We start from the raw sequence: 27,732 nt of genomic DNA, 5'->3' as shown, positions 1-27,732 counted from the left end.
CATAAAGAAAATCTCTCTCTTTTTTTGGTGATGATTACAAACCCAAAAGGGAACCGCACGAAAATGAGTGCTTTCCTCTTGCAGATTTTACAGATAAAGCATGGCGTCGACAGCACACTTCTCAGAGGAGGAGATGGCAGAGCTCCGGGAGGCTTTCAGCAAAGTGGGTGAGTATGAGCGGAAAGGAGTGCGAAGTTGTAGCTGGCTTTTTGCTCCAACGCTGACCATCCGTGGTGAAACAGAGTTTACACCAGCACTGATCTGCTGTGTCACAGAAACCACAGCAAGTCCTGCCTGCCCCTGCAGACCTCCCAGCCAAAACCACAGCAGCACGCTGCAGAGCAGTACTAGGGGCAGAACAGCAGATGTTAGGAAATAACTTGAAAAAGCACCTATACAGAAAACCATGTTAGAAATACTCGGAAGTGTTTTCCTAGAAATGCTGTTTAGTCCTGGAAAATAATTTGGAAAATAATAGGTTTTTACTTTAATGTAAATTGAGTGCTCCCAGGGAGGAAGAGTCTACAGGGAACAAAACAGCTACAAAATTTGCAATCCCTTTACTGTGACCTTTTAAGCCCTAGTTATTTTTCAGCTGTGTGCTTCCTTTATGAGCCTTCAAAGGTCTCCACTGATTTGTTTCCCTTAAAGTCATGCGGATCTATCACTGTCTACCCAAATCCTCAGAAAAAGTCTCTCTCACAGCTGATTTACTTCTATTAACAGATCCGTCAGCCTTAGTGGATTATGTGTTATCAGTTGTCCTTACTGATTCAGATGATCTTTTAATTTCTGAGCACACAGCAGTCCAGGCAAAATTTGAAACACCTTGTCATTGTGTGTGCCAGTGTACCCAAAGCACTGGGCTGTACCCAAAGGCTGGAAGGATGCTCTCATTCCCTTTCTAGACATTTCCCTCTTCAAGTTAAGATCCTTTTGTTGTATGACTTCAGAGACGGGTAGGATGCGCTCTGCAATCTGTATTAATCCAAGCTGCGGATGCTGACAGCTGAGGGCTCAGCCCTTTTTGCAGCGTGCAGCGACTCGGTTTGCAGCTCACCACGCAGGAAATTGACACCCGCCTCTTTGAAATCACCTCTGCCTCTGGGCTGGGGAAAAAAGACTGCAGAATAAGAAACACATAGACAGATTAAAAAAAAAAAAAAAAAAGCACTTACCATCATGGGCAAAACTGACTCGGCATAGGCAGATTAATATAATCTTTTGCCTATCACAGGCAGACTAGAACAGTGAGAAACTAAAAGCAAACTAAAAACACCTTCCCCCCATCCACCCCCTTCCACCTCCTCCCCCTGAGCAGTGCAGGGGAACGGGGAATGGGGGCTGCGGTCAGTCCCTGAGGCTTTGTCTCTGCCGCTCCTTCACGGTCCCTCTCTGCCCCTGCTCCCCATGGGGTCCCTCCCATGGGATTCTGGCACCCCCAGCCCCCTGCTCCTGCGTGGGCTCCTCTCCACGGGCTGCAGCAGGTCCCTTTGGAGCCATCTGGAGCTGGCTCTGGTCTGACATGGGGCAGCTGCTGGGCTCTGCTCACAGAGGCCACCTCTGCAGCGCCCTGCTTCCAAGCTCTCGTAAATGTGAACCCAGTACACACATGCATTTCCAAACCTCTTAACTCATAACTTGTGATGATAATAGATGCAAAAAACAGGCCAAAATCACAAGTTACATCTATGAATACACGCAGATGTAGTATCTAACATAATATCACATCAAGTCCATTTTCTTAGCTGCTCCGTAGGCAGGATAATCTCTCTATAAACCATGTGTTTTTCTGTATGTAATCTGTGAAAAGTCCGTGGTATCCATCTAAACATAGCTTTGTTAAAACATTATTGTGTGTCTAAAACATGTAAATTCACCAGCATGAGTTTTTGTTTGTTAAATGGTGACTGTAATTTTTTTGGGGTGTAAATGCCACTGCAGTGCTTGAAAATAATGAACTTCAGGATAACAAATCTTTATATGTAATGTACACTTCTTCAGGTGAAATAAAAGCAATGGCCTTTGTGTGCAGAAAATTTCATTGGGCTGGTAGAGAATCTCAACATTCTTTTTAATTTTTGCAGATGTTAGTGGGAACGGCTTCATCCATGCCAACGATTTAACAGATGTGTTGAAGGCAGCCAACCTCCCGCTCCCAGGATATAAAGCCAGAGAACTCGTTCAGAATTTGACAACCACAGAGGATGGCAGGATCAGCTTTGATGAATTTATTTCAGTAAGTGAGATATTATTTCAGAGAATAAATACAGAAGAAGACAAAAAAAAAAAAAAAAGACCATTTTAAAATAACAGAGTTTGTTGGGAATTTTCAGTTCATTGTTTTAGCTGAGAATACAATTTCCACAAAACTGACCTTTTCTGTGGATAAATATTTATTTTTCCCCAAAATGTTTTCATTATCAGTGGTGTTCAGAGTGGTCCCTGGGGCACAGGAGAGCCATGAGCACAGGATCTCATGGGCATATCATTTGGCCAATGTGTTCCCTTGCTGGAGAAGACGAGCAGGATGTAACCAAACTAGAAATCCTGCAGTTAGCTGGGACAAATTAAATTAATGCAGCTGTGTATTGAACAGGCTTAATATCTTTCAGTTTGGTTAAGGTGATGGGATGAAGTTATAAGTTGAAAGAAGATAATGTTATGGCTACATGGATATGAGAAATTTCAACAGGATACAGGATGAAAATGAAAACTTTATGGGATGCTTTTTATATTAAAAAAATATATATATTTTTTTTTCTGTCCTGAACTGTGACAAAAGCAAAAGCTAAAATTTCCTTTGGGATAGAGAAACAGATTTTTACTTGTCCTTTTCTCAAACCAAAAACTTCAAAAGCACTCCACCTGCAAACTTCAGCTATGTAGTTTCACATTATATATGCTTCTGTCACTTAGCTGATCTTTGTTCATGGCTTTGAAAATATAAGAGCAGATAACACAGTTACTACACAGAAATATGCTAAATAGCACAGAAGCTGTGCTTCTATATGTGTAAAGCAGAGGGGATGTGTCTTACAGCCCAGGAGAGCATGGTTTTAGCTTGGTTTAACTCTCTGAAAATGTAAAATTGTCTCTTTTACTTGAAAGATTTTCCAAAACCTGAAGAGTGACGATGTTGCTAAGTCATTCCGAAAACAAATCAACAAAAAGGAGGGGATCTGTGCTATTGGTGGGATGTCAGAGCAGTCCAGCGCCGGCACACAGCACTCCTACTCAGGTAGGTACAGAGGTCCTACACTGGTAGCAACCAGGAGCAGATGTCCTCATGGGGATTTGTCTGCACCTTATCTTGGTGTAAATCCAAGGGCTTTGGCTTCTGTGAGGTTTGGCAGCTGTAGAGGTTGCCCAGGAGAAGATGATTTGAGGCAAGGAGTTGTGAAAGTGACAAAACACCAGAGTTAGATCCTTGTCAAAAATAGCGTGAGCAGCTTTACTGGGGTGGACAGAGCTGGGACTAAAGAAGAAAGCTCCATCTGCCTTAGCTTCTCCCATCAGGAAAGCCTTGCAGCATCCTGACATGGCTTCAGCTGCATGAAGACTCTGGCCCTTTGCTGTCCCTGCTCACCAGCAAGGCAAGGCAAGGAGTCCCTGATGTTGCTAACCCATTTCCTCATACATTTTCCCTCTTCTATAGTAGTCCCTCTGTAAATCCATAACCAAATGGTTCCTGACCTTTTTGCTAAAGAGGGCATAACCCCACCAGGGCTCAATGCATTCAGATCACTGTGTAAATGCAAATTATGCTTAGCAGAGCATAGCATTCACAACATATAGTTGAATCATGGAAATTTCATTACCCATCTCAAAACATGCTCACCCACAAGACGATGGGCAACCCCATTCAGTGGAAAGGAATATAGAGGTTTGAATGTACTGAAGCCCATTGCTCTTGTCAACTCATTTTGTCCATTTTTCTACTCTGTGCTGGGCTGAGCCATGTATATTCCCCCATACTGGTCTAGCTAACTCAGGAAGACATATATTTGCATTCTCTTCATTAACTTAGGGATGAACAGTTACACAGCTCACTGATTCACTCAGCTGAAGTACAGAACCCACCTGTACAGAATAAATGATACCCCCTGCTTCCCTTCATGACAAGATTAAGTTCTGCTCCCCTCTCAACAGCTGTGGTCAGTCACCCTGTACATCCTTCTTGATCCTTTCATGAGTTTCACAACCTCATGCCTGTTTCCTGTCTCCTCAGAGCCTTCTTCCCTTGTAGAGGTTCTGCAATTAGTCACATTCAGATTTAGGAGAGTCTTTTCCCCCATGAGTCCCTCCTTTGAAAGCAAAATGATGGTGGAGATGTAACACAGCAAACTGATGGATTTGATGGTGTGTCCACAGAGGAAGAAAAGTATGCCTTCGTCAACTGGATTAACAAAGCTCTTGAGAAGGACCCTGACTGTAAACACGTGGTCCCAATGAATCCAGAAACAGATGATCTCTTCCAGGCGGTCGGTGATGGCATAGTGCTTTGGTAAATAATACCTGTATTTCTCATGAATGCAATAAGCTTGCAGAAACACACACCACTGCTTACATGGAAGCTGCTGACTTCACAGTTAGGCTCATGAATCTTTGCAGATTCAGGGCTAGTTTTGTTGCTCCTTTTCTCTTTATAAAGATGAAGCTTTTTTTCAAGTTAAATTAGAGTTTTTCTTTGCCTCCAGACCCGTAAAATGAGATGAAGTCAGTGAAACTTGCCCTGAGTAATTACTTGTTTCTATTTTTATTCAAGGGCTTTTTGGGTTTCACACAAATCAGCATAAGTTAGTGAGTGGTTTCACAGTAATTTCTGCAAAAGAAACTTCTTATACAACTTTACGTTATGGTATTCTTGCCTGGCATTTATAGTATATTTGGCATGTGACTCAAAATAGTTGGTCAAGTTTTGCATGTGTTAATGTATATGTAAAAGGTGAAGGCTGACTGTGCTCACTTTGTAATTCTCCTCCTCTTTAACTGACTTTTTCAGTGTAGTGATAAAAGCTCTGTCTGTATTGTGTGCATGTGTAGCTACTAGTGTATTTTTTTTTCCAGTAAGATGATCAACTTTTCAGTCCCGGATACCATTGATGAGAGAACAATAAACAAGAAGAAACTCACACCCTTCACGATACAGGTACCAAAATGTAACAGGATTCCTTGCTTTTTCACTTAGGATGCTCCAATGTAAACGTTTGGAGCAGAGGCTGGAGGTGGTCCTGCACAAAACAATCAGGCAAAGTTGTTTGTGGCAAAGTGAGATGCTCAGGATTACATGGTAAAGAAGGTTTAGATTTCTGTTTCTTTGTAAGCATTTAAATAATCTGGCTAGACAAATTTTGTGTTTGTCCTTAAACCAGTATATAAATATTTACCAGGACAAAGGTTTGGATACTTCTGTGGAAGACGTCATATGAATGCAAGAACAATTAGATAATTTGATGATAAATTCCAGCTGCAGTAACTCTCAGAAAGCTGAATCCCCTCTCCCAGGTTACCCAGGCATGGCCTTGGACTTAAATTCACAGCTGTCCTGCTGCAGTCTGATGCCCTCACCCAAATACTAACTGTGGTCCAGGCAGCACTGTGGTGCTACGTGCCTGAGGTGGAACCAGAGCCTTTGCCTGTCCTTTACAGTCTGTGCTTTTTCACCTTGAAAACTGAATCCCTTATTTATTGCTATTATGTACACATAGATATGATTTTAAAACCGGACAAAAAGGTGAATTTTCACCTATTTAAAGTTTATTGTGTTTCTCACACAGCAAAATGTAGAGAGATATTTTTATATGAACAGAGTCTATATATCTGAGTACAGAATATAAATAGATATTTGGAATGGATGTGAACCTAACCCAGTTTAGCCCTCAGCTACTCTGATTAGATGGAACATTAGCCAGGCTCAAGTAAGCTCAGAAGCCATTAAATTGGATTTCTGTGCTGTATACCACATTTTTCAGTTCTAATCGTTTTGGTCAGCAGCATCACTTAGCGATGCAGCCCAGATCAATCCCTGTCACATGTAGACATGATTTGATCAATACAGCTTCCACTTTAACTTAACCCTTTTACAGCTGTCTGGTGGAGAAAAGATAATTAATTTGAAATGCTCCAATTTTTCCAGCTCATGAGAATTTACACTATGTCTCTCCATGCATTTTGTATCTAATCAAATCTCTTTGTCATGCTAGCAGCGGTGAAATTCAGGTGAATATTGCAAATCTGTGTGATAAATGGTATTTGCCAGGCTTTTTTGTCTGCTTTAGTTTCCCTGTTTACCAAGCCTCCTCTCTGAATATTGCATACCTGTGGGTCAGGTTTTCTTACACCCTTTGTTTTAAATGGGAAGGAAGTGGTGAAGAAACAGCGTTCCTGAAACATTTTCTTCCTGCCCCTCACTGTGAATTACAGAAGCCTTTTGCCTCCACTAACTAGTCCTAGCCCAGGACTCCACACCCCAATGTTCAAAAAGAAAATACCCAGGCCTGACCAGTTCTGATGTTAGCTTAACCACAAGGTTAAAAATACAACAGGTTTATTCATACTGATTCTTATGACCAAGTATTTTTTGTATACGTTGCCAACTAGACACTTACTTGTATTTTGGCTGTTAGGACTTTTGCTTATCTGGAGTACCTGCTGGTCAGCTCCCTCATTCCTGCATGTGTGCACGATTGAGTGGAGGAGAGTTTACCCCATGCTGAAGCCAGGTTTGAATTTGAACATGTGCTTGTGCATCACCGATGTGGCTATGAGGAGAGCCTGGCTGTAACTGAGCCAGAACACCACTGCAAGTGCAGTCATGCTCTGAGCATGTTGTGCCTTGAGACACAGTGAGACCATCCAAGGCTTTTATCTTTCTCAAAAGGATCCTTTCCATCTTTGTGTTGGGACTAAGAATTTATCTGTAATTCTAGGAGATTCTGGGTTCCCCTACCCATACACCCAGCACAGGACCCACTTCTACCAGTGAAGTTGCTCACAGATATCAGTAGATTTGCCTGTGTACCCTCTTGTACCCTCAGCTCTCCAGTTATTGTATCATTCAGACCTTCTCTTTCTTCCTTAGGAAAACCTGAACCTGGCCCTGAACTCTGCTTCAGCCATTGGGTGCCACGTTGTTAACATTGGAGCAGAAGACTTAAAAGAAGGGAAACCTTACCTGGTTTTGGGTCTTTTGTGGCAAGTCATCAAAATTGGACTCTTTGCTGACATAGAGATCAGCAGGAACGAAGGTAAGTGTGGCTCTTGGTTTCAGAGTTGTATTGTTATTACTGAACAGTCTTTGTAATACAGCTTTTTTTTAAAAAAAAAAAAAAGTCTTAATTCAAATTTTTTATCCAAGTCTTTGTTGACTGTCTTCTTGATTGCTGACATATTTCTTGCTTTCCACAAGTTCTGGCACTCCAAACTCCAGAGCTGTGTGTAGGCTTGTATGCGCAGAGCCAATTTCATGCTCATTCAGTGAGGACTGATGGATTGATGGTCTACATCCAGGTATATTGGGGTTTTGGCTCTATGGTTGACACAAAATTAATTCTCTCTATATCTAGGATCAAGGAAATGTTACACTGCATCCAGAAAGCTTTACTTTTTTTTTTTTTTTTTTTGTCTTTTGACAAAATCAGTGCCAAACATCTCATTTACTTTGAAAATGTTGATTTATATGATCACAGAATAATTTAGGCTGGAAGGGAGCTCTGGTCTGGCATCCAACCACCAGTTTACAGCAGGACCAGCCTCAAGATTAATGAGGTTGTTTAGGGCCTTTTCTTGTGCTCTCTGGGCAACCTGTTCCAGTGCTAGCCACTCTCACTGTGATTTCTTTTTTTTTTCTTATGTCTTGATTGGAATTTCCCTTCCTCCAACTTGTGCTCCAACTTCTTGTCCTTTTGCAGTGCATACCAGGAAAATACAGCTCCATCCCCTCCGTAGTTGTTGAAGTCAATAGTTAGTTCCCCTCTCAGACCTCTTTGCATGCTGAACAAACCCAGTTTTCCCCAACTTCTCATGTTTCACGTACTCCAGCCCAACATCTTGATGTCCTTCTGCTGAACATGGTGCAGTCATCAGCATGTCTTGTACTGGGGAGCCCCAGACTGGACACAAAACTCCAGATGTGTCTTGCCAGTACCAAAGTTCTCCAAGAACTTGCTTCAGTGGGAAGCCATGGATGTGAACATACAGTCTACATGGCATCTCTTCTTGATGCTTTGTTTCCTGCCTCTCTGGATAGCCTGCTCAGCCAGTAGTGGCACCACTCTCCTTCTGTTACCATACCTCCTTCAGCTATTACCTTCACTGCTTCACCCCTTGCACCTTCTAACCCTTTCATATCCAGAGAGACCAGTTTCCAGAATTCCCAGCTCCCATGCCTTTGTTACGTAGCAATGGTGGTCAAGCTGGCAGCCTTACCCTGCTCAGTAGATCTTTTCCCCTAATGGTATTTTCTTCTTTACCTCTCATCTCAAACTTCAGTTTGTAGGGGTAGACAAGCCACCATCATTACGATTTCTTTTCAGGTTCTCTCTTTCCCTGATAGCCTTCCTCTACAGCTGTTCCGGGTGAAATTCCCGGGTTGAGATGAGGTTAATTTAATTAAAGGGAAAGGAAAGAGGGAAAAATCAAGCAAAGGCAGCACAGAAGTACAGAGAGAAGAAAAAAGAAATATTCTCTACTTCCCATCAACGAGCGATGTTCAGCCATGTCCCAGGAAGCAGGGCCTCAATACGTGTAGCATTTTTTTGGGAGAACGGATGTCTTCATAACGAGAGCTCCCCTCTCCTTCTCCTTTTCCACCTGAGAGAGAAGGCATGGAATATCGCTTTGGTGAGTGCAGAGCACAGCACTGCACGGGCTGCTGCAGGGAAAGTTAACTCCATCCCAGCCAGACCTGGTACAGCAGCTAGTACCACGGCAGTCATACATCCCAACCTCTATGGGAAATACCCGGGGTGCACTAATATAATGTTTGTTTTTCTCTGGTCATATCACATGGTGGCTCAGATTAGCTCAGGGGACATCTAATACAGTCAGGTTGTGCTCATCCTCTATTCGTAATAAGAAGCTTTTGGCTAATAGGGGGTATTCATATTAATTCCCCAGTGAGTGTCTTTGGACGTGGTACTATTGAATTTCAGTCAATTTCTGTTACTGACTGCCATCTAGTTCTTCCTGTCTGATTTCCTGACTGTCCTTCGTATTAACTATGCCACCTAGTGCATAATATCATAATTTTTTTTGCACATTGCTAGTATTTGTGCCGAAATAATTCTTTCTTTTTTTTTTTAAATAAAACATTTATTCAAAAATCCACCCATGATATACTCCACCAGAATCCTTCTTCCATTGTACTTCTCTCAGTGTTAACATTCTTTTCTTCATAAAAAACAGTGTCTACTTTATAATGCTTCTATTATCCCCTTCTGGTTTGGTTTAATCCTGTGGCACCCTATATGAAATTATCTGTGGAACTCTAGATATATTAGATCTCCACTGTTTTTTTATGTAGCAAATCCCCATTTTGTTCACGGTGGTATGACATACTGTTCCTTTCTAAACCAGTGGCACATTTCATAATGCTAACAGTGAACTTCCACATTTTTAGTTTCTTTTCAAAACTTTTTGTAAAGCCCTTCATGCTCTAGAGTAACAGCTGAATATCCTGCAGTTGCAAGGGTCAGTTTTTTCCTCCTGCTTCTTCCTCCTTTTATAAGCATAACTATTACACTAATTTTCCTATAGAAATGGGATGTCTTCTCCAGTTTGACAGATGTGACATCACTTGCTAATGAGCCTGTGCAGTCATGTGCAAGTTCTTCAGGATTCCTGTGTGGATCCAGTTTCCGTGTGAAGGTCCTGCAGACTTGTTTCACCTAAATTGCAGAAAATCCATGTTCTTTTTTTTTTTTTTTTTTTTTATGCCCATCTTGCTCCTGTGCTCCATATCATCACCTTTTAATTAGAATCTGAGGCAAGGAAATCAGGTAGTTTTTAGAGCGTACTGAAACTGTCTTGCATTTATACATGACTGACTCCTAGATCCACGACTAACATCCTTGTCCCCTTTTTTAATTTATTTATTGATGAGATCCTTTTGTTGTTTGTATCCTCTGTCATGCAACTTTACCTTGAATTTTGGCAATTCTTTTTGTTGCTCAGTTAGAAACTAGGTAGCAAAATAGGTGAGAAAGAAAATAATTATACATTCTCCTCTACAAGTACTCACAACATCAGTATCAAAAATATCAGATCTAATGGTAGCCTTATTCTGCCTCAGCCTCTCTTGTACAGGTGGGTATTGCTACTACCTGTTGGCGTCTGCAAGACCAGGATCCGTGACTTGCAGAATAATTTAGTTGGAAAGGATTGCTGGAGGTGATCTAGTCCACTCCCTGTTCAAAGCATGGCCACCTCAGATCAGGTTGGTTGCTCAGGGCTGGGCTCAGTTGAGCTTTGAGTGCCTCCAGGGATGGCAATTCCACAGCCTCTCTGAGGAACCTGCTCCAGTCTTTGACCAACCATTTGGCAATTTTTATTTTTTTTCATTTTTTTAGGAATACAGTGAAAAAGCAAATATGGCAGTACGTGGCCTTTATTTATTCATTTTTTCTTCTGTCTCTGCTTAGCCTTGATTGCTCTTCTGAGAGAAGGAGAGAGCCTGGAGGATCTGATGAAATTGTCTCCAGAGGAACTGCTGCTGAGATGGGCGAACTATCACCTGGAGAATGCAGGATGTAACAAGGTCAACAACTTCAGCTCAGACATCAAGGTATAAAGAATACTTACCAATGTTAGCAGAACAGCAGCTCCACACCCAAATCCATGTCCCTCAAACAAAGGTCATGTACTTGCTGAATGTCCCTAAATTCTTCTAGATCTGTCTTTAATTTGGCTGAACCTTACCCAGACATGTAACTAGGTACGGGGGAAGAGGATGGAGCTCTTCCAATTCCTCCATTTGGTGTTTCCTTCAGTACAGCACAAGAAGTCATTTACTATGACTTAAATGACATACAGAAAAAGCATCAGGGAAGACAACTGGAGAGTCTGAAAGTCACACTCAACATTACAATTTTTATTGTAACAGATTTTTGGTTCGCTGTGTGGAGTTTACTGCAGGATATCCATGGAAAGGGGTGGAGTGGGGTCTTTCCCATCTTTGCATAGGCTGGCTGAGAGGACTGTAATGTAACTGATTAAATCCTATCTAGGATAAATGGTATTTCTCATACAAGAAGGAATACAAACAAAAAATAAATAAAAAGAACAGCTCATCTACTTAATATTTTTGAAGAGTATTTGTTGGTTTAGGTAGTCAAGTCCCCAGACACTAACATGCAGCTTTGTTTTCAGTTCTTTTTTGAATTATTTCTGAAGTGATATTAATATTTTCCACACATGGAAATAACTTTCACAAAAATTTAAAGACACGACATGTTAAATCCTTGTCTTGTTCCTGCCCTTTTGCCTGAAAAAAAATGCTGATACTGTTGTTGTTTTCAACTTTTGTCCCTGAAATTTGTGTTCTCTTCTATAAGTGTTCCAGCATTTCTTTGAAATCTGCTTTAAACCTCTGCTTTCTCCTTCTGCATTTTCTTTTCTTAAATGCTCAGCAGCCTGACTTCTACAACATTATAAAGGTATACTTTTTTTTTTAAATCTCTAATATCGTGTTCATATTGAGTCAATTCTAACATCTCTTTGTTGTTGCTGTCCTTCTTGTAATTGCAACGCAGCATTTTGTCTCATGCTTTGAGCTTTCTGTAGCATGTACGTATTGGCTTAGGGAAGAGGTAGATCCAGCAAACACAGCATAGAGTGGGGATTGTTAAGTGCTTCCAACTTTAGTAATTTAATTATGTAGCCCAATGATTGATGTAATAAAAATGAAGCATGCATGCACATTGTTCAGGAGAGTGCTGGAATGCAAAATCTGGGCTTTAGATGTAATTTTTCTCCATTTAATTTCTCTGTCTGTCACAGGACTCAAGAGCTTATTACCATTTGCTGAACCAAGTTGCCCCCAAGGGAGATGAAGAAGGCATTCCAGCTATTACTATCGACATGTCAGGATTAAGGGTAAGATGAGATAAGTTTAGAGTAAATGCCTGTATTTTCTGTCTGTTACTTGCGTTGCTGGCCAGCACAGAGTTGCATGAGGGTACCACAGAAAGCAAACTCTTTTTAGTGTTGCAACATGATCTTATGTTTCAGAATTCAAAGCTGAAGAATTAAATAAAGTGTTTTGCCTTTCATTAGATATTTATAGAATCACAGAACAGTTTGGGTTGGGAGGAATCTTGAAGACCATCTTAGTCCAACCCTCCTGCCCTGGGCAGGGATAGTTTCTACCAGGCCAAATTGCTCAGAGTGCCATCCTACAGCCACTGAACCACACTGATAAACTACTAACATGTAGCAAGTATATTAAAATGCAATTATTTGGGAATTAATTCCCTTTTATGTGAGATACAAATAAAAAAGAACATGGTGAGATGGCTGGATTGTAGATAAAGCCCATCTGAAACACTGAGTTGATATTATTAAAGGTGGGAGAGGAAATTGTTATAAATTCAACAAGGACCTATTTTAGCAGCCCCACACCTAGCACCACACACAGGGAGCCAGAGTGGGTTGGTGTGTGCATGGTGCCAGGCTGTGGGCTGATGCTGATGTGGTTTCATCCTGATTTTTGTCTGGCACAGGAGAAGGATGACGTCCAACGTGCAGAGTGCATGCTGCAGCAGGCAGAGCGGCTGGGTTGCCGGCAGTTCGTCACGGCCACAGATGTCGTCCGGGGAAACCCAAAGCTAAACTTGGCATTCATCGCCAACTTGTTTAACAAATACCCTGCCCTGCATAAGCCAGAGAACCAGGACATTGACTGGAGCTCTATTGAAGGTAAGAAAAATTCAAGTAAAGGATGTTTCTGGCCATTCGTGCCACAGTATCCCCTGCTAACATGATATGTTAAAGATGAAAATGTTTGTGGGATGTCTGAACCTGCACTGACTATTGAGTGTGCTTCTTAGTTGAAATCACAGTTGATCTGGCATTCTCTTAATTTAGAACATAATTTAAGAATCTGATCTTACATGGACCCAATGCCTGCCTGGTCTGGTTTAGGGTCAGGACCACCATTGTGTGGGCCATTCACTGAGCTACGGGTCCTTCTGTTTGACCTGTGCTCTGGATCTCCCAGTGGCCTCGTCTTTTGGACGACTTCAGCTCTGAAGCAGGTGGTGATTCCTGACAAATGACCACTTGAAAATGCCTCTCTCGTCTCTCTTGCTTTACACCTTCTTAAAGATGCTGCTCAATGAAACCTTTCTATTTCTAATACTTATAATTTTCTGAGACAGGGTCTGTCGAGCCATCATGAAGCAAGGCAACAGAAAAAAAAATTCCTTTTATGGTACCATTTGAAGATTTTTTTTCATACACAAAGATAACTCACAAAAACCTGAATTGAAAACATCTAGATTGTTTCTGGGTCTAGTTGTCATTGAGCAGTAGTTGTTCTGATATTTTAGGAGAAGGCAGCCTACTCTTTGTATGTGATATTTCTAGTAAAATAGCTGTGCTGTTGATGACAGCATATATAAAAAAAGTCTGAAACAGTTCAAGTGGCAGTTAAGGCAGTTAAGACTGTTAATCTTTTGAGGGTCTGAGCTCTGTAGTGTGAGTCAGGAAAGTACTTAATCATGTACTGACAAATAAGAAAATACATGGTGTCCTTGGGGTCAATGGGACCAGTTTAATAACCAGTTGAGCATGTACTTGAAAGCTAAAATGAATGGAAGTGCTCTGTTCAGTCTAGCATTTATTCAGTGTAGATCGTGCTTACAAAGAGACCCACAGAATAAATCTGTGTTTTCAATTATTTTTAAGTTTCTCAAAAGCTTCATAACAAAACTATTCATGCTAGGGCACAGGCTATTCTTGAATTCTTGAAGGTATTTCAAGGCCAGTCTGCCTAAATACTATAATATTTGGGGCATGAAGAAATATTAAGTGCTGCACTGTGCTCTCTTATTTCTCTTGTCAGCCACCGTCTCGTTCTGTTTATGGTTCAGTGCACTGTAAATTCTGAGTTATGGTTTCATCACAAGACACTTATTTTACTGGAGTGTTGTGGTCTGCCATCCTGTTGATTGATATATCTGTTGTTTTAGGTGAGACAAGGGAAGAGAGGACATTCAGGAACTGGATGAACTCCCTGGGTGTTAATCCACGTGTAAATCACTTATACAGGTAAGGGGAGGCATTACACTTCCTTCAGACAATACATGCAGCCAGCAAATTGTTTACAGAAAACATATGAGAACTTTTGGTTGCTGTAAGAATATATATATATATATTATTTTTAATAGAAAAATAAATTTACCTCTACTAATGGTTGAATTCCTTTCTTCAGTTCTTTGGTCAATGATCTACCTTTTTTGTTGTTTTCAGTGACCTGTCAGATGCCTTGGTTATCTTCCAGCTCTATGAAAAGATCAAAGTGCCAGTAGACTGGAACAGAGTGAACAAACCACCATATCCTAAACTGGGTGGCAACATGAAGAAGGTACAAATAGCTGGAATAGCTCCAGTAGCAATGCCTTACCCTCAAAAGACGTCTACATAATTTCACGCAGTAATGTGGGCACTCATGTGTTGCTCTCAAGTCCCATCAAATGATTCTTTCTGTCTTGTCAGTGAATAATTCTTCACCCTGAAAATAAATGTATCTGACTCATTAACTTTGTTGACAGGTAAACAGTATGTGTGACATAAAAAGTCTTGACACCTTTTGTATCAATATTTAAAAACTCTATCTGCAGACCACTTTTGCTGAGGTTTTAGTCACCAACTGTAATGCATCTTCAGCATGAGTAATATGGCACCAGCTTAATTGCTGCTGTCTGGACCATTGCCCTCCACATGAAATGAGGACAGTGATAATCAGCATTCTTCACCGTGTGCCTCAGGAACTGATTGTGGAGTTGCTGCTACATACACAGATTTCTCCCAGCTCTCTGGTTGAGCAGCTCTGTACAGTTTGGGCAGGGTGACTAACTGGCCTGAAATATTGGCTGGGACACCGATCCTTTGTCTCAGTGCAATGCCATGTTACTGGAGGTACTTCTGAGCTGTAGATTCATATTTTCCAGGGTAATGTGTTTTATGAGCCCTGATGATGAAGTATAACATTTCCTTCTAGGCTGATTCTTATCTTAGTATCTTTGGGATGGTGCTGGCTGCTGGTAGTTGAACAGCTGTATTATCTATCAAAAAAGATAGACCTGTTTGCCCAGGAGGATCTGGGCTAAGTGATTGAAAGAATTTAAAGTAGCAGTGGATGTCTTGATAGCCACTTCTTTTTTTTTTTTTTCCTGTACTTTTGAACCATATTAACTGATCTTCTCGTTAACAGCTTGAAAACTGCAACTATGCAGTGGAACTGGGAAAAAATCAAGCCAAATTCTCCCTCGTTGGCATCGCTGGGCAAGATCTGAATGAAGGAAACCGTACACTCACACTGGCCTTAATCTGGCAGTTGATGAGAAGGTATGGTGATGAAAGACAAGTTTAGGAGTGTTTTGGTACACACAGTTGGCGTGGTAATGTTTTCTTGATGCGATTGATGAGAAGGCTTTACAGGCCACAGCTTTTTCTCTCACTTGTTTGCACACATATGCAGAGACAGAGTAACCAAGTTAGGGATGTGATCATGAAGTACATTATCTTATGGCCAAGAACATTACATTCAGCTCATGCAGAAGTTTATTATTGTCACTATCCATATAGTGTGAATAAATGTTCACTGCACAGAAGAGCGAAAAACAAGATGAAACATCTCTGTATCAGGGAGTGGGGAGGATATACTGGAAATTAAGAATTGATGCAGAAATTCTGTAATCTGCTACCTAGAGTGGATGCAGCTCGGTAGCTCTTCCCACTTTCATGTAATTCTTTGTGTGGATTATCAGGCATGTGATTAATCAATGGATGTGGTGATTACTTGCCATCAATTTGGTATGTCTTTCCAGAATATATGCTGTCATATAAGCAAAATATTCCAGGCCTGTGTTTATGCAGAAGGTCAGTCTTAGAAGGGTACAACAATTTCCTTCTGCCCATAAAGTCAGTGATTATTTTTTAAAGCAGTGTGTGAACGAGTCATTTACACTGAGATCTGCTGGATGGGACCTTCTAGGAATTTTGAGAAACACAACCTATTGACACTGCCAGAGCAATGCTTAGGGAACTGGGGGTGAATGAGACCCATTAGATGAATTAGCATGTTATAATATAATTCATTCTCTAAGTGTGGAAGTGGGAAGCTATTGGGTGTAAGAGGATTGTTGGGTTTGTCCAAGTCAGGCTATGCATGTACGAGGGTGGTTCTGAGGTAGACTGGTGGTTCTGGTGGTAGACTATGAGCTAAAGCAAGCATTCTGGCTTCTCTCGTAAGGTACACGCTGAATATCCTTGAAGATATTGGTGGTGGAGAAAAGGTCAACGATGAAATCATTGTCAACTGGGTCAATGAAACACTGACTGCAGCCGGCAAGGATTCAACTATCTCCAGTTTCAAGGTAACAGATTTTTGTTAGAAGTCTCTGTTTAGGAATCTCTTACACAGTGTTTTTATGTGTATATAGGCATATATAAGTATATAATCACATGCTATATTATGATATAATTAACTACATTGTTTAGATATTTTTCATTCCCTCTTAAAGGCATTTTCAGATACACAGATTTTATTTAAGGGCCTTTATTATCAAGAGGTAGCAGAAACATAATATGAACATAACAGAAAGCTGTTACTTTGAATGTTACTTTGCCACAGGAAATGAAATTATGGAGCTGGGAATGATGACTGGTATTTGGCAAGACCTGTTGTGTTGTTGGTTATTAAACAATAGCAATTAGAAATGATAGCACTAAAAACAACAGTAACAGTACACGTGTAATCTAGTAGTAATCTGGCTTTGTGGGAGACATGTCTTCCTGTTCTTGCATCTAATTGCATTTTTCATCTATGCAGGATGGCAAAATCAGCACCAGCATGCCAGTCCTGGACCTCATTGATGCCATTCAACCAGGATCAATCAAATACGACCTCCTGAAAACAGAGGACCTGAATGATGAGGAGAAACTAAATAATGCTAAGTATGTTCATGCCAAGTGACACTTACCACCAGTTATGTGCTCAGCCTTGCTTGACTGTCTTTCAAAACACTCTGCTATCATTCTCATCTGGCACATCCTCAACTGAGAAATACCTCCAGAGTTAGAAACATGAAGGCTAGAAGTCAGACAGTAAAAAAAGGCTATCACCAAAAATGAAGTGTCACAGTTGCTGCTTTATAATTCCCTTCACGGGATCAAAATCACTTGGCTTCCCAAGCTTCTGTTTTCTCTTATTAAATTTAAAATTCTTCCAGAGATCAGGGAGCAGCACCAACAACGCAAGCTGTTTCCACCAGTGATTAGAGGTCATGATACCTCCTTAGTCACATACAGGTGGAGCATGGGCATATTTAAGGCAGAAAGGGGAGGACAGGATTCATGCCTGAAAAACTGTTTTTGTGGATGTGGATATTGATTTTTTTTTTCTGATTGCAACCATTTCCTATCAGGAAGGCAATCCTGGGAGCATCTCCCTGTGATTTCAGTTACATGGATCACCTCCCAGTTTGGTTATCAGTTTAGCTTCTCCTTCACTTTGTGGCAACTACGAAGGAGAAAAGGATGACTGTAAGGCAGTCACAGCTGCCAATATTTATTATAATGACTTTTCCCCCTGTTCTTTTCCTCTCCTATTTCCTACTAACTGTTCATTTCTTTCTGTGCTGTCTTCTGTGTGCTTCTCTCTGTACTTCATCCCTCTGCTGATGTCTTCTTTTGACTTTTTTCCCCCCTTTCTTTCCCATATGCATGTTTCTCTGCATTTTTGGAGGGGAGGGGATTTCACAGATGTGTGTGCTCTGTAATGGGAAGAACCCAGGATTTCTCAAGTATTTTTCAAGGAAATAATAGAGAGAAGACACATACACACTGGAGAACAGCACACTCTGAACAGGGGTTGGGAAGGTCAGCTTGCAGATTCTGGGAATGACTCAAGCAGAAGTTCCTAAATAATGATTTCTGACAACTCTGATCTCCACCAGCATCAGCCATGTGCTTTTCCTCCTCGGGAATTTGCTAAAAAATGTAGTTCTTTATGAACTGGCTCATATGTTCCTACATAAAAGTTGAATTTTGGTGTATCAGTAAGAAAGTTCCCAACACTCTCTGGTACTGATCATGAAAAAACTTTTCAATGAAGAACTTCTTAACATTAATGCTACTGCACTAACTTACTTCTTTTTTTTTTTTTTTTTTTTTTTTTCCTCCCCCTGCAATGCAGATATGCCATCTCTATGGCAAGAAAAATTGGAGCAAGAGTCTATGCCCTTCCAGAAGACCTGGTTGAAGTAAAACCCAAAATGGTCATGACAGTGTTTGCTTGCCTTATGGGGAAAGGCATGAAGACAGTTTAAGCACAAAAGACTTGCACTGATGCCTGGTATTCACCCTTCTGATTCCCTCAAACTGGATGCTCTTTGTATCAAGGAAATATGCAGGGTGCTCATGCTTGTAAGGCATGAATGTTGTACGTGGTTCCAGATCATACAAAACTTGTGTATCCACCTGTATCCAGGAAATGTTTTAGTTTGAACAGTACTATGTGCTTGATTTCTTTGCCTTATTTTCCACTTTACTAGATATAACCATTTCATATTCCTGAATGACTTTTCCAGGAGGTCTATACATAACCTCCAGTTAATAGATACCAGGGTTATCTGTCAGAAGTCACCTGGAGGTCTTTGTCTTGGGAGGTACAGACAGATTTTAGGATTATGAAATGTTATATACTGCTTCTGCCTGAAAATGTCTTCATGCTTCTGGCAGTATTTCTGCCATACTTTCCTTCAATTTGCACCTGGGGTTTCAAAAGGGATTTCCCCAACTAATACAAGTATTAGTGACTATATTTTTGGAATTAGGAAATTAGGAAATGCTCATGGAAAGAGAAAAGTGTTTGGGGTCTGCTGTGTGCTGCTGGTATGTGATGTGTGCAGTACCTTTCCCTGTAAGCTTTGCCTCTGCCATCACTGGAGTTACTCACAGAGCACATTACCATTCATGGGACAAACCTTACTGTAACCTGGTTCTCCAAGAAGAGCCGAACTCTGGAGCCTTTACAAGGAGTGCTCTCCAAAGGTTAATTCACTTTTATGCCATAATACACTCAAAACGTTAGCAGACTGCAAAGCACGATAGAAATGAAAACCATGTTAGGGAAACTAAGGGGGTATACTCAGTTAGTAGCAATAATAAAGCAGAGGTAAGAAGTTAACCAAAGGGATACAGAAAAAATATATTTATGTACTGAGGAAAAATTAAACAATGAACTGTACAGACATGCACTCAAAGGGCTGTTGCCCTGATTCAGAAGAGCATTTAAATGTTTGATTACAAATTAAATGCTTCCCTGAACCAAGGCCATGATCCCCAACTGAGCAGTCTACCTCGGTTGAGGACCTAGCCCCATCCATGGATAGTCAGTGGGATGATGGCACTGAACCTCTTCCATGGCATGAGTCATTTTCTGTCCTGGCCTTTATGTGGATTTTACTGTGGTGAAACGCAGAAGGAGGGAATTTTGCCTTAATGTGATCCTGTTGACACAGTCTCAGTTTCCTTCCCCCCCTCTAGCCCATTCAGAATTGCCTTAATAAAGAACTGATATCCAATGATGTGAGAAGTCTCTCTAAATAAAATGTTCTACAAAGCCAAACGTGTGGTCTTGGCTGTTAGCAGTGCGTGTGCTAATGGGAAAGTGAGCATCACAGAGCTGAAAGTGGGACAAATTTAGAAAACAACACCGTGGGCTCACTGAGGACATCTTACATATTGTTGTTGAAACCACAGATTGTGGGAAGTGGGAAGAATGGTTTTCTAGGCCATTTCTGCACATGCCACTCTTGAGATACTGCCAAAGATGTGACAATGCTGGACGGACCTGCAGCCTGAGCCAGTACCATTGTCTGGTACCATTTGGTATGCAATACGAAATTTTTATTTGCAATACCTGTCCTCCCCTGCCTTTTCTCATAAACCAGTAGACTTTGCTTCTTTATACATTCTGCAATGCAAACGTGCCATTTGGTTTCTGTTCTAATGATACTTGGGAGAAATTAGGGGGATTTTTAGAGGAGCCTGCTCAGGCAGACAGGGAGAGCAGGCTTTCACGCATCACCCATTTCCCATAGGCAGGATTTCAAGAGGTTGATGTCTGGCTCTAGCTTTGGCTCAGGAGAGAGGCCAGGGCTTGTACCGTGCTATTCAAAATGTGTTTTGTGGTGGGGGCTGCTTTTCCTCCCAGTATCCCAGCACCGGAGCCGGGTGCCTGACCCAGAGCCGTCTCCGTTGCTGGTCCCGTTTCCCAGGCTGCGTTTTGAGGCAGTATCTGTGCCAAATTCTGTGATCTGCATCCAGTTCCAAAATTCTGTGATCTGCATCCCAAGCTGAAGCTCTGCACCAGCCGGAGCCCTGACACCAGTGCAGCAAGGAGAGCCAACCACGAGATGGCAGTCATCTAAAACTCATCTGGAGTTTAGAGACTGGCACTCGTGAGCTCCGAAAATGCTATCCCTCGGGAAATGGAGAAAAAATTGGGATATTTAACCCTAGGCACAACGCAAGCACCTGTCAGTGCACAAAAGAGAACAAGATCTGTTGGCAGGGATGCTCCAGTAAATGCCTTACCAGATCTTCACCCCTATCTCTAGAGTCTCCTGTGAAAAATAAAGCTGTCATGGACCTGAAGGTGTGGGAATACTTGCATTCTGGTACAGGACTATAAACATTTTCACTTTTAACCTTTATTATATATATATATATATATATATTATTTTTTTATTAACTTGAGGTTTTGCTTTCAGGGACTGGTAATATTAGCCTGTAATAAAGCTCCTACCAACCCTGGAAGAGTTAATCCCATGACAAACATCACCCCTAAGCAAAAAGGGGATCTGATTTTTTTTTTTTTTATTCTGTTGCTTTTCTCCAACTTTTTCCATCACTCTCAGAGAAAGCAGCTGTCTTTGGGATTCACTCCTAAATCAAGCTGGCTTTGTAAGCACTTCCACTATTGATTTTCCTTGCACAATTAATCATAATTTTCAAAGCTTCAAAAGGGCTTAGATATTCAGATGAATAAAAGTAAAGCATCAGCAGTTAGACTAACTAGGAGAAAAAAAGCACGAGGGCAATCAATCACATGCTTCAGGGTACGGTCTCATCACCAGATGGACTCAGAAGGAAATATCCCCCCATAGTGTAGTAGAGCATAATCATGCGCATGATGAGGATTTTACACCTTGTTGTAAATCATCCCTCCTGGCTACCTTTAGAAGAGGGATAGCAAGCTGTATGACTGGCTTCTGTGGTCTTATACAGATCAAGTCATGTTTCTGCTTCCTCTGGAGGTGGGAATGAGCCGAAATCCCAGCCTGGCATCATGCCGTCTGCCAAGGGCAGCTTAGGCCTGCTGCAGGCCTGGCCACTACTTCAGATCCTGGTGTCCACCACTGCCTAACTGTGGTGGTTTCTGGGGACTTTACATACCTTACCGCAAGCCAAGTCTGAATTAAGACCAACTTTTGATTACATTCTCATTTCGTTCATATTTTTTACACAGATCAGTGGTCAGTGTAAGTCCTCTTCCACTCCTGGGAAAATCACATCGCTCTCCCAATGTTCCTTTGCTGCTCAAGAAGTGACACACAGCTGCGAGTCTTAGTTGTCCTAAAGTCTAATAACTGTTTTGAAAGCATTTTCTTTATTGCATATTATTTACTTTTTGGGCACTGCTCACTTTATGAAGGTGACAGAATCTTACGGAAAACCTAATTCCCTCCCAGGTTGCAAGCTATTATTGCTTGAGAAGTACATCACAGAGCCATAATAAATTGTCCAAAGCCTAAATGTGCCTGAAATCCCATAGGCCATGTGCTCACCAGGAAAGACATGCCTGAAATTTGTGTAAAAGGCAGAAAGCTGCAAAACTGATCATGCATATAAGCACTGCACTCCCTCAGGGCAGGCACTCATTTAGTGCACGTGTTAAGGATCTAAAGGAACACGGCGAGGAATATCTGCAAACACACGAAGCATGGAGAGAAACCCCCCCACATCCACCCAGGAAATCTCCTAGCAGGTGCCAGGGAAAGAGGCCAGTGGTTAAGCAGCATGACAGAGAAAGGCTCAACCAGCCACATTAGTGATAAGTGATAAAGATCCCTGAGGAAAAATGTAGGCCTTCACCACCAGGCCTGCCTCCTGTGCTGTCACGAACTTCCTTGCCTTGCTGAGTGTCATGTTTTTGTCTGGGATAGAGTTAATTTTCTTCACAGAGGCTCACACAATGCTGTGTTTGGGATTTTGGATGATAACACTGCTGATAACCCACCAATGTTTTGGTTGCTGCAGAGCAGTGTTCACACAGAGCCAAGACTGTTCTGCTCCTGGGGGTGCTGGGGGTGCCCCAGGAGCTGCGAGGGGACACACTGGGACACTGATGAGTGTCCCTGCAGCATAGACCTGTTTGTGCATACTGGTGCTCAGCATCAGCCAGGACTGGGATGTGCCACTCCAAGGCGGGAACCACACCGGCCAAGAGGCATGAATGAAATGACTCAGAGTCATTAAGGTTGGAAGAGACCTCCAAGATCACCTGGTCCAACCATCCCCCTACCACCAATGTCACCCACTAAACCATGTCCCTAAGCACCACGTCCAACCTCTCCTTGAACACCTCCAGGGACTCCACCACCTCCCTCGGCAACCTGTCCCACTGCCTGACTATGAGACAGGAGTTTTGTTCCATGGAGTTTCTCTTCACCAGCATCCTCAAGCAGGTCCTGGCATCCTCCAAAGGCCCAAAGGAAGTGCCCAGTCCTCTAAACTCTGCTAGATGCCATGCAAGCAAAATGGGTAAGTTCAGGCGGTGCAGAGAAAAGCAAACAGCACTGCTGATGCACTCAGTGACAGGCAGAATACACAACTTTTCCGGGGGTACTTGCATTCCTGGTATGTATATCCATATACATAGAGAATGGGAGAGGTGTGTACATGCATCCTCTTGCACCTTAGCCAAAGCATGCTCTGCACAAGTTGCATGGGTCACATTCCTCAAGTGCTCAGAAACTCTGCCCGTGGTGCTCCTGCCGCTCCTGTTGACATCCTTTGTTTAACAAAGCTGCACTTTGCTTTGCAAGTGCTGGTTGTTAAGATACAGGCAAATCAATCAATACCTCCTGGCAGTAAGGAAACGCGAGTCACTTGGAGAACATACTGTTTGGGTGGAAGCTGATAACAGCCCTTGGGGAACTGGAGATCATGAAGAAAGCGTTTAGCCAGTAGTGACACTTCTGCACCTCCCCAGCCCACAAACAAAATGAGGTGCTGAAACACTACAGCGTCTTCTCCTCCGCTGAGCCTGGAAAGAGAAACAACCAAGGAAGAATAAAAATGAATGAAGTAGGTTGAGGTGTAGGATCACACAAAGTGAACATACGTTTTCAGCCTCTGCTCATATCTAGAAGACACATGCTGCCTGTACAGCACTCACACAGGGCTCAGACATTCATTTTCTCCCAGGTTAACCCATCATTTTCTAACACAGGTAGAGTTTGACTTTTTTATTTGGGAGTAACATCAGGCAGAAATACCAGAAGCACAGAAGTTTAGAGATATCCCACAATTTCCCATCCCGGTGGTTTCACGGGCTGTAAAATTGTTTCCAGACTGAAATGACAGAGGTTGGTGACATTGGCCATGTATGTAAATGATCACAGTGTCCTACGGAGATTAATTGGCTCATGAATAAAGATGAGGAGCTGAGGTGTGGAGGGAGAAATCATTTATCAATTATATGCCTCGGAAAACTGAAAGATGATGTGGCCTTAACGGCTGAATGGTTTTGAAAGGGAGACTTGTAAATTGAGTTCTAATTCTGCTCTGCCGCATCCATAATAAAGAGCTGTTCAACTAATTGCATCCTCGTGTGGCTCAGGAGCAGCGGCACTCAGCAGCACTGCGTGGCAAGCATCAGGGATCAAAGTTTAGTTAGATTTTAGCCGTCCTTTGCCTCACGTAAGAAGGATGCTAGCCAGTTACCTTTGGCCTCATCAATAGTGATAATGCACCAAAAAAAGGGCAAGAGCCTGTAAATATTTTTCAGAAGATTAATTTTGCTCTTGAACCTGGATTTAAAGAACCAGAAGAAGAAGTGCACGGACTCACTTGGCTTTCATGTTCTGCTTCAGCACATGGACCCACAGGGGTGCTTACCCATCCCCGGAGGGACTCGTTACTGATTAACTGGAAACAAGAGGAGTTGGGAGGATCAAAACTAGAGCAGAATATGATGATCCTGAACAGGGAAAATGATCTGAGGGATGTGACTGCTGATAAAAGCCGACCTCCCCTCCTCCTGCCCCTTCTGTGTGCTTGTTAACAGGTTTGCTATTAGTGACAGACTTAGCATGGGCTCCAGCACGTGCTGAAACACAGAACTCAGGCCTGAGAACCTCCAGGCAGGATCAGCCTCGTTATTTAAAGCCTTGCTGCTGGGCACTGTGCGAGTCCAGGGATCAAAGAAGGCAGCCGTGCTTCAGTCCTGGCTGAGCTCAGAGGGAACCTTGTGGCACCTGGCTGCTGGAAGCCAAGGCTGCTGCTATCAGGAGTCATTGGAGATGCCTTAGTCATATCTGCCTGAAACCATCTCAAAACATAGGTGCCCGGCCTCTTCTGTTGCCACATTTTTTAGCACTTACATCTTAAAGCACCACAAAAACAAAACAAAACAGTGCCTGCTCTGTATGAGGTGCAACACCAATGCAACGTCCAAAGGATGTGGCTATGACCACATGTGAGAGAGGGAGGGGAGAGACAGCAGGTTCAGCCAAAGGAGTGGAAATATCTCATTAGAATTGCCTTTAAAGTGTGATTATACTTCAAAAAGCAATATAATAATGGCACCAGGAGGCTTTATGTACTGCCAGTGCCAATTCCCATAGCAGTAGTATTGAACAAAGAAACTAAGAGACTATTTTGTTAATTATCTGCTCTAAAAATTAGGGCCTGATCTTCCCTTTTTAAATAAAAGGCTGTGCATGTCCCAGGGCTACTCTAAAAGTTAACAGAAATCAGCACAGATCAAACTCTCCCCTTTACTGCAAGGCTTGTGGTTGCATGGCCTGTGGTTTGCTCAGTGCAGTGTCTGCTCAGTGTAGTAGCAATAGTTAATCCAGGTCTACATCCAATCTTTTTTTCCTCTAGGTCTTAAAAAAAAAATGTCCAGAAATGTGAGTTAGTTTCCAATAAAACTATTTAAAAGCTTTGAAATTGAATCAAAATCAAAGAGGTGAAATTATCAAAATGAAATGTTTTGACCAACCCAATTCTTTTTATAATTGTCCTTCACGGTGTTTCTCACAACCACATTTTTCTTCCCAGCCTAGCTGGGAAATACTTTCCAGGTTCTCAGTAATTCTTGAAGGTTAAGAAAAAAAAATTACTGTTGTAGGTAGAGCAAGTATATCTTAATTTATGTAGCCTGGAACACAGGAGATAGATCCTGTCCATAACGAGCACCCAAAGTGTCCAAGCAGAGGGAGGGAGACAGAATCAATAAGATTCACAGGAACAAATCCACCTTCCTATCCCCAAGCAAGTCACTCCAGCTCCACTCACCAGGAAAGAACAGGATCAGGCATTTCATTACCCTCTGATTGAGATGTCCACAGCAGGTCGGATGAATTGCTCCTGAAACAATCCCATTTCTCTGCAGTGCCTGTGAAAGCAGCACAAGGCAGCCTGCGTTGACTCTCACCTCCTACGTGGATGAGAGGAGCAGATGGAGGGAATGTCGACAGAAGTCAAAGGACAAATTATAACCCCTAACAGCTGGGGGAAAGCAAGGAAGTTGGTGTTTAAGTCTGGTGCTTAAATACATCCCCATCTCTCTCGGTTATGTCGGTAGTTTTTTATACTTAGGTTCTGTCAGCAGCTGACAAGGCTTTGGGGGTAATCAATATAGGTGGTCTCTCATTAAAGCAAACCTCAGCACCATGGTATAAATAGATTGTATCAGGAGAGGAAATCCTGAAAGGAATTCACTCGGAGATTGAACTGTCACAGAAATTGTCTTTGTGTGTGAAACGCACGTCGCACGCTGTAGATGTCCTTGTGACGGCAGCCTCCATGCTTACAAAAATCAACCCGCTTCATGGAGCTGCTCGCTGCTGGCCAGGAGCCTCATTTTAGGCACCCAGAGCTGAGCAGGATGGGTGCTGTTCTTGGGGAGGTGCTGCTGGCATGGGGCAGGGGATTGTGCTGGGTATGGAGCTGCCATTTAATGACCCAAGGCCAATGATCAGTAATGCTGGCTTTGCACATGTCCCTGTTGCTGAGGCAGGCTGCACAAGCGGGGAAGGGCATTTTCTGTGTTGTTTACATACTAAAGGAAAGAAAAATAAGCCAAAATGATCCAAATAAGCAACATCCAGCACATGCTTGAAACTCATTTTTTTTGTGTCCTACCTTGAGCCAAAACACTTCAGAGGCTTTCAGCCAAGCAAGAGCAGTGGGTATACACCTCTGCCATCTCTGTCAGTCACATCACCCATTTGTTATTCTTTTAACTCTCATTTACCTTTAGGTTCTCTGCATTTCAGCCTATGGGGTGCTTGAACCATCACAGGACTTGGGTTTGTCCTCTCAGGGTTTCAGCTAGTGCCGTTATTTTCCTCCAACATCCATTGCATAAGAGAAGCACCCAACATACAGTCATGTCTGATGTCTACCGTTTGTCCAAAATTTTATTCTCAGGTAGATATGGGAAAATATTCCCTTTTCCAGCTTAAATAACATTTTAAGATATGGATGAAAATGATTCTTCTCTTTCCTTTGTTACTAGCAACTCCACTCCATCATTTTTTTTCTTTCAATTTCCTCTGTTGTACCTATCTCTGTAGATTCAAATTTTCTTTAAATTTGTGTCTGTGCATTGGACATTTCCAGACGCAAGCACGACCAGATAGTCAAGTTTTATCTCCTATGTTTTGTCCTCTGCTGGCAACTTCTTTTTCCCTATGTGAAGGAAGCACATCTGAGCCATCAGTTTAAAAATCAACCACAGTGGCAGAGCGCTGCCCACTTCCCGTGCCAGAAACAGCCTGTGTGACTTACCGAACTTCGTGTTTGTTTGAACAACATCTAGAAAAGATAAAGGAGGAACTGCAAAATCTAGGTAAGGTGCCAGCGGTTTAGCTTCCTGTGAGTCTTTTTTTTTTTTTCTTTTTTTTTTTTTTAGTTTCACTTTGGTGCCCAGTTTGTGCTTAACCCAATATTTCCAGTTTGGAGATTTTCTGTGCTTGTGTGTTTTCACAGAGATGTTCACCTCTGCTGACTTCAGCCATCTAAAACTTAGCTGTCTGACATTTTAGCACATATCTTCCCTCCTAAGAGAGCCAGGACTGATTTTGGGCTCCGAAGCCCCAATTGCCTGCCTAACTGGAACACTGGCTCTGATCTGGACCACTCCAGAGCTGTTTGAGAGGTGGCTGGTGGATGCAACCTAGTCCATCTTACCTAGCCTTGGCTCAG

General features: G+C 42.2%; 1 protein-coding gene across 2 annotated transcripts in view; it reads left to right on the top strand.

Moving 5' to 3' along the window:
- LCP1 (lymphocyte cytosolic protein 1) overlaps positions 1-19,855 on the top strand; it is a 45,264-nt gene extending 25,409 nt beyond the window's left edge. For both annotated transcript variants that reach the window (XM_038173425.2, XM_005024805.6), the window contains exons 2-16: positions 85-167; positions 2,088-2,239; positions 3,112-3,241; positions 4,375-4,507; positions 5,071-5,152; positions 7,085-7,250; positions 10,644-10,786; positions 12,001-12,096; positions 12,723-12,918; positions 14,193-14,271; positions 14,473-14,587; positions 15,437-15,570; positions 16,478-16,601; positions 17,057-17,181; positions 18,422-19,855. In XM_038173425.2, the coding sequence (XP_038029353.1) occupies positions 101-167; positions 2,088-2,239; positions 3,112-3,241; positions 4,375-4,507; positions 5,071-5,152; positions 7,085-7,250; positions 10,644-10,786; positions 12,001-12,096; positions 12,723-12,918; positions 14,193-14,271; positions 14,473-14,587; positions 15,437-15,570; positions 16,478-16,601; positions 17,057-17,181; positions 18,422-18,554 (1,875 nt within the window). In that variant the 5' untranslated portion in view covers positions 85-100 and the 3' untranslated portion in view covers positions 18,555-19,855. The remainder of the gene's footprint in view (positions 1-84; positions 168-2,087; positions 2,240-3,111; positions 3,242-4,374; positions 4,508-5,070; positions 5,153-7,084; positions 7,251-10,643; positions 10,787-12,000; positions 12,097-12,722; positions 12,919-14,192; positions 14,272-14,472; positions 14,588-15,436; positions 15,571-16,477; positions 16,602-17,056; positions 17,182-18,421) is intronic.
- The last annotated feature ends 7,877 nt before the right edge of the window (positions 19,856-27,732 follow it).

Source organism: Anas platyrhynchos, chromosome 1 (genome assembly GCF_047663525.1).
Source record: "Anas platyrhynchos isolate ZD024472 breed Pekin duck chromosome 1, IASCAAS_PekinDuck_T2T, whole genome shotgun sequence".
NCBI classification, from domain to species: Eukaryota; Metazoa; Chordata; class Aves; order Anseriformes; family Anatidae; genus Anas; species Anas platyrhynchos.
The sequence above is the reverse complement of the archived record's forward strand: the minus strand, read 5'-3'. Positions and strand labels throughout refer to the sequence as shown.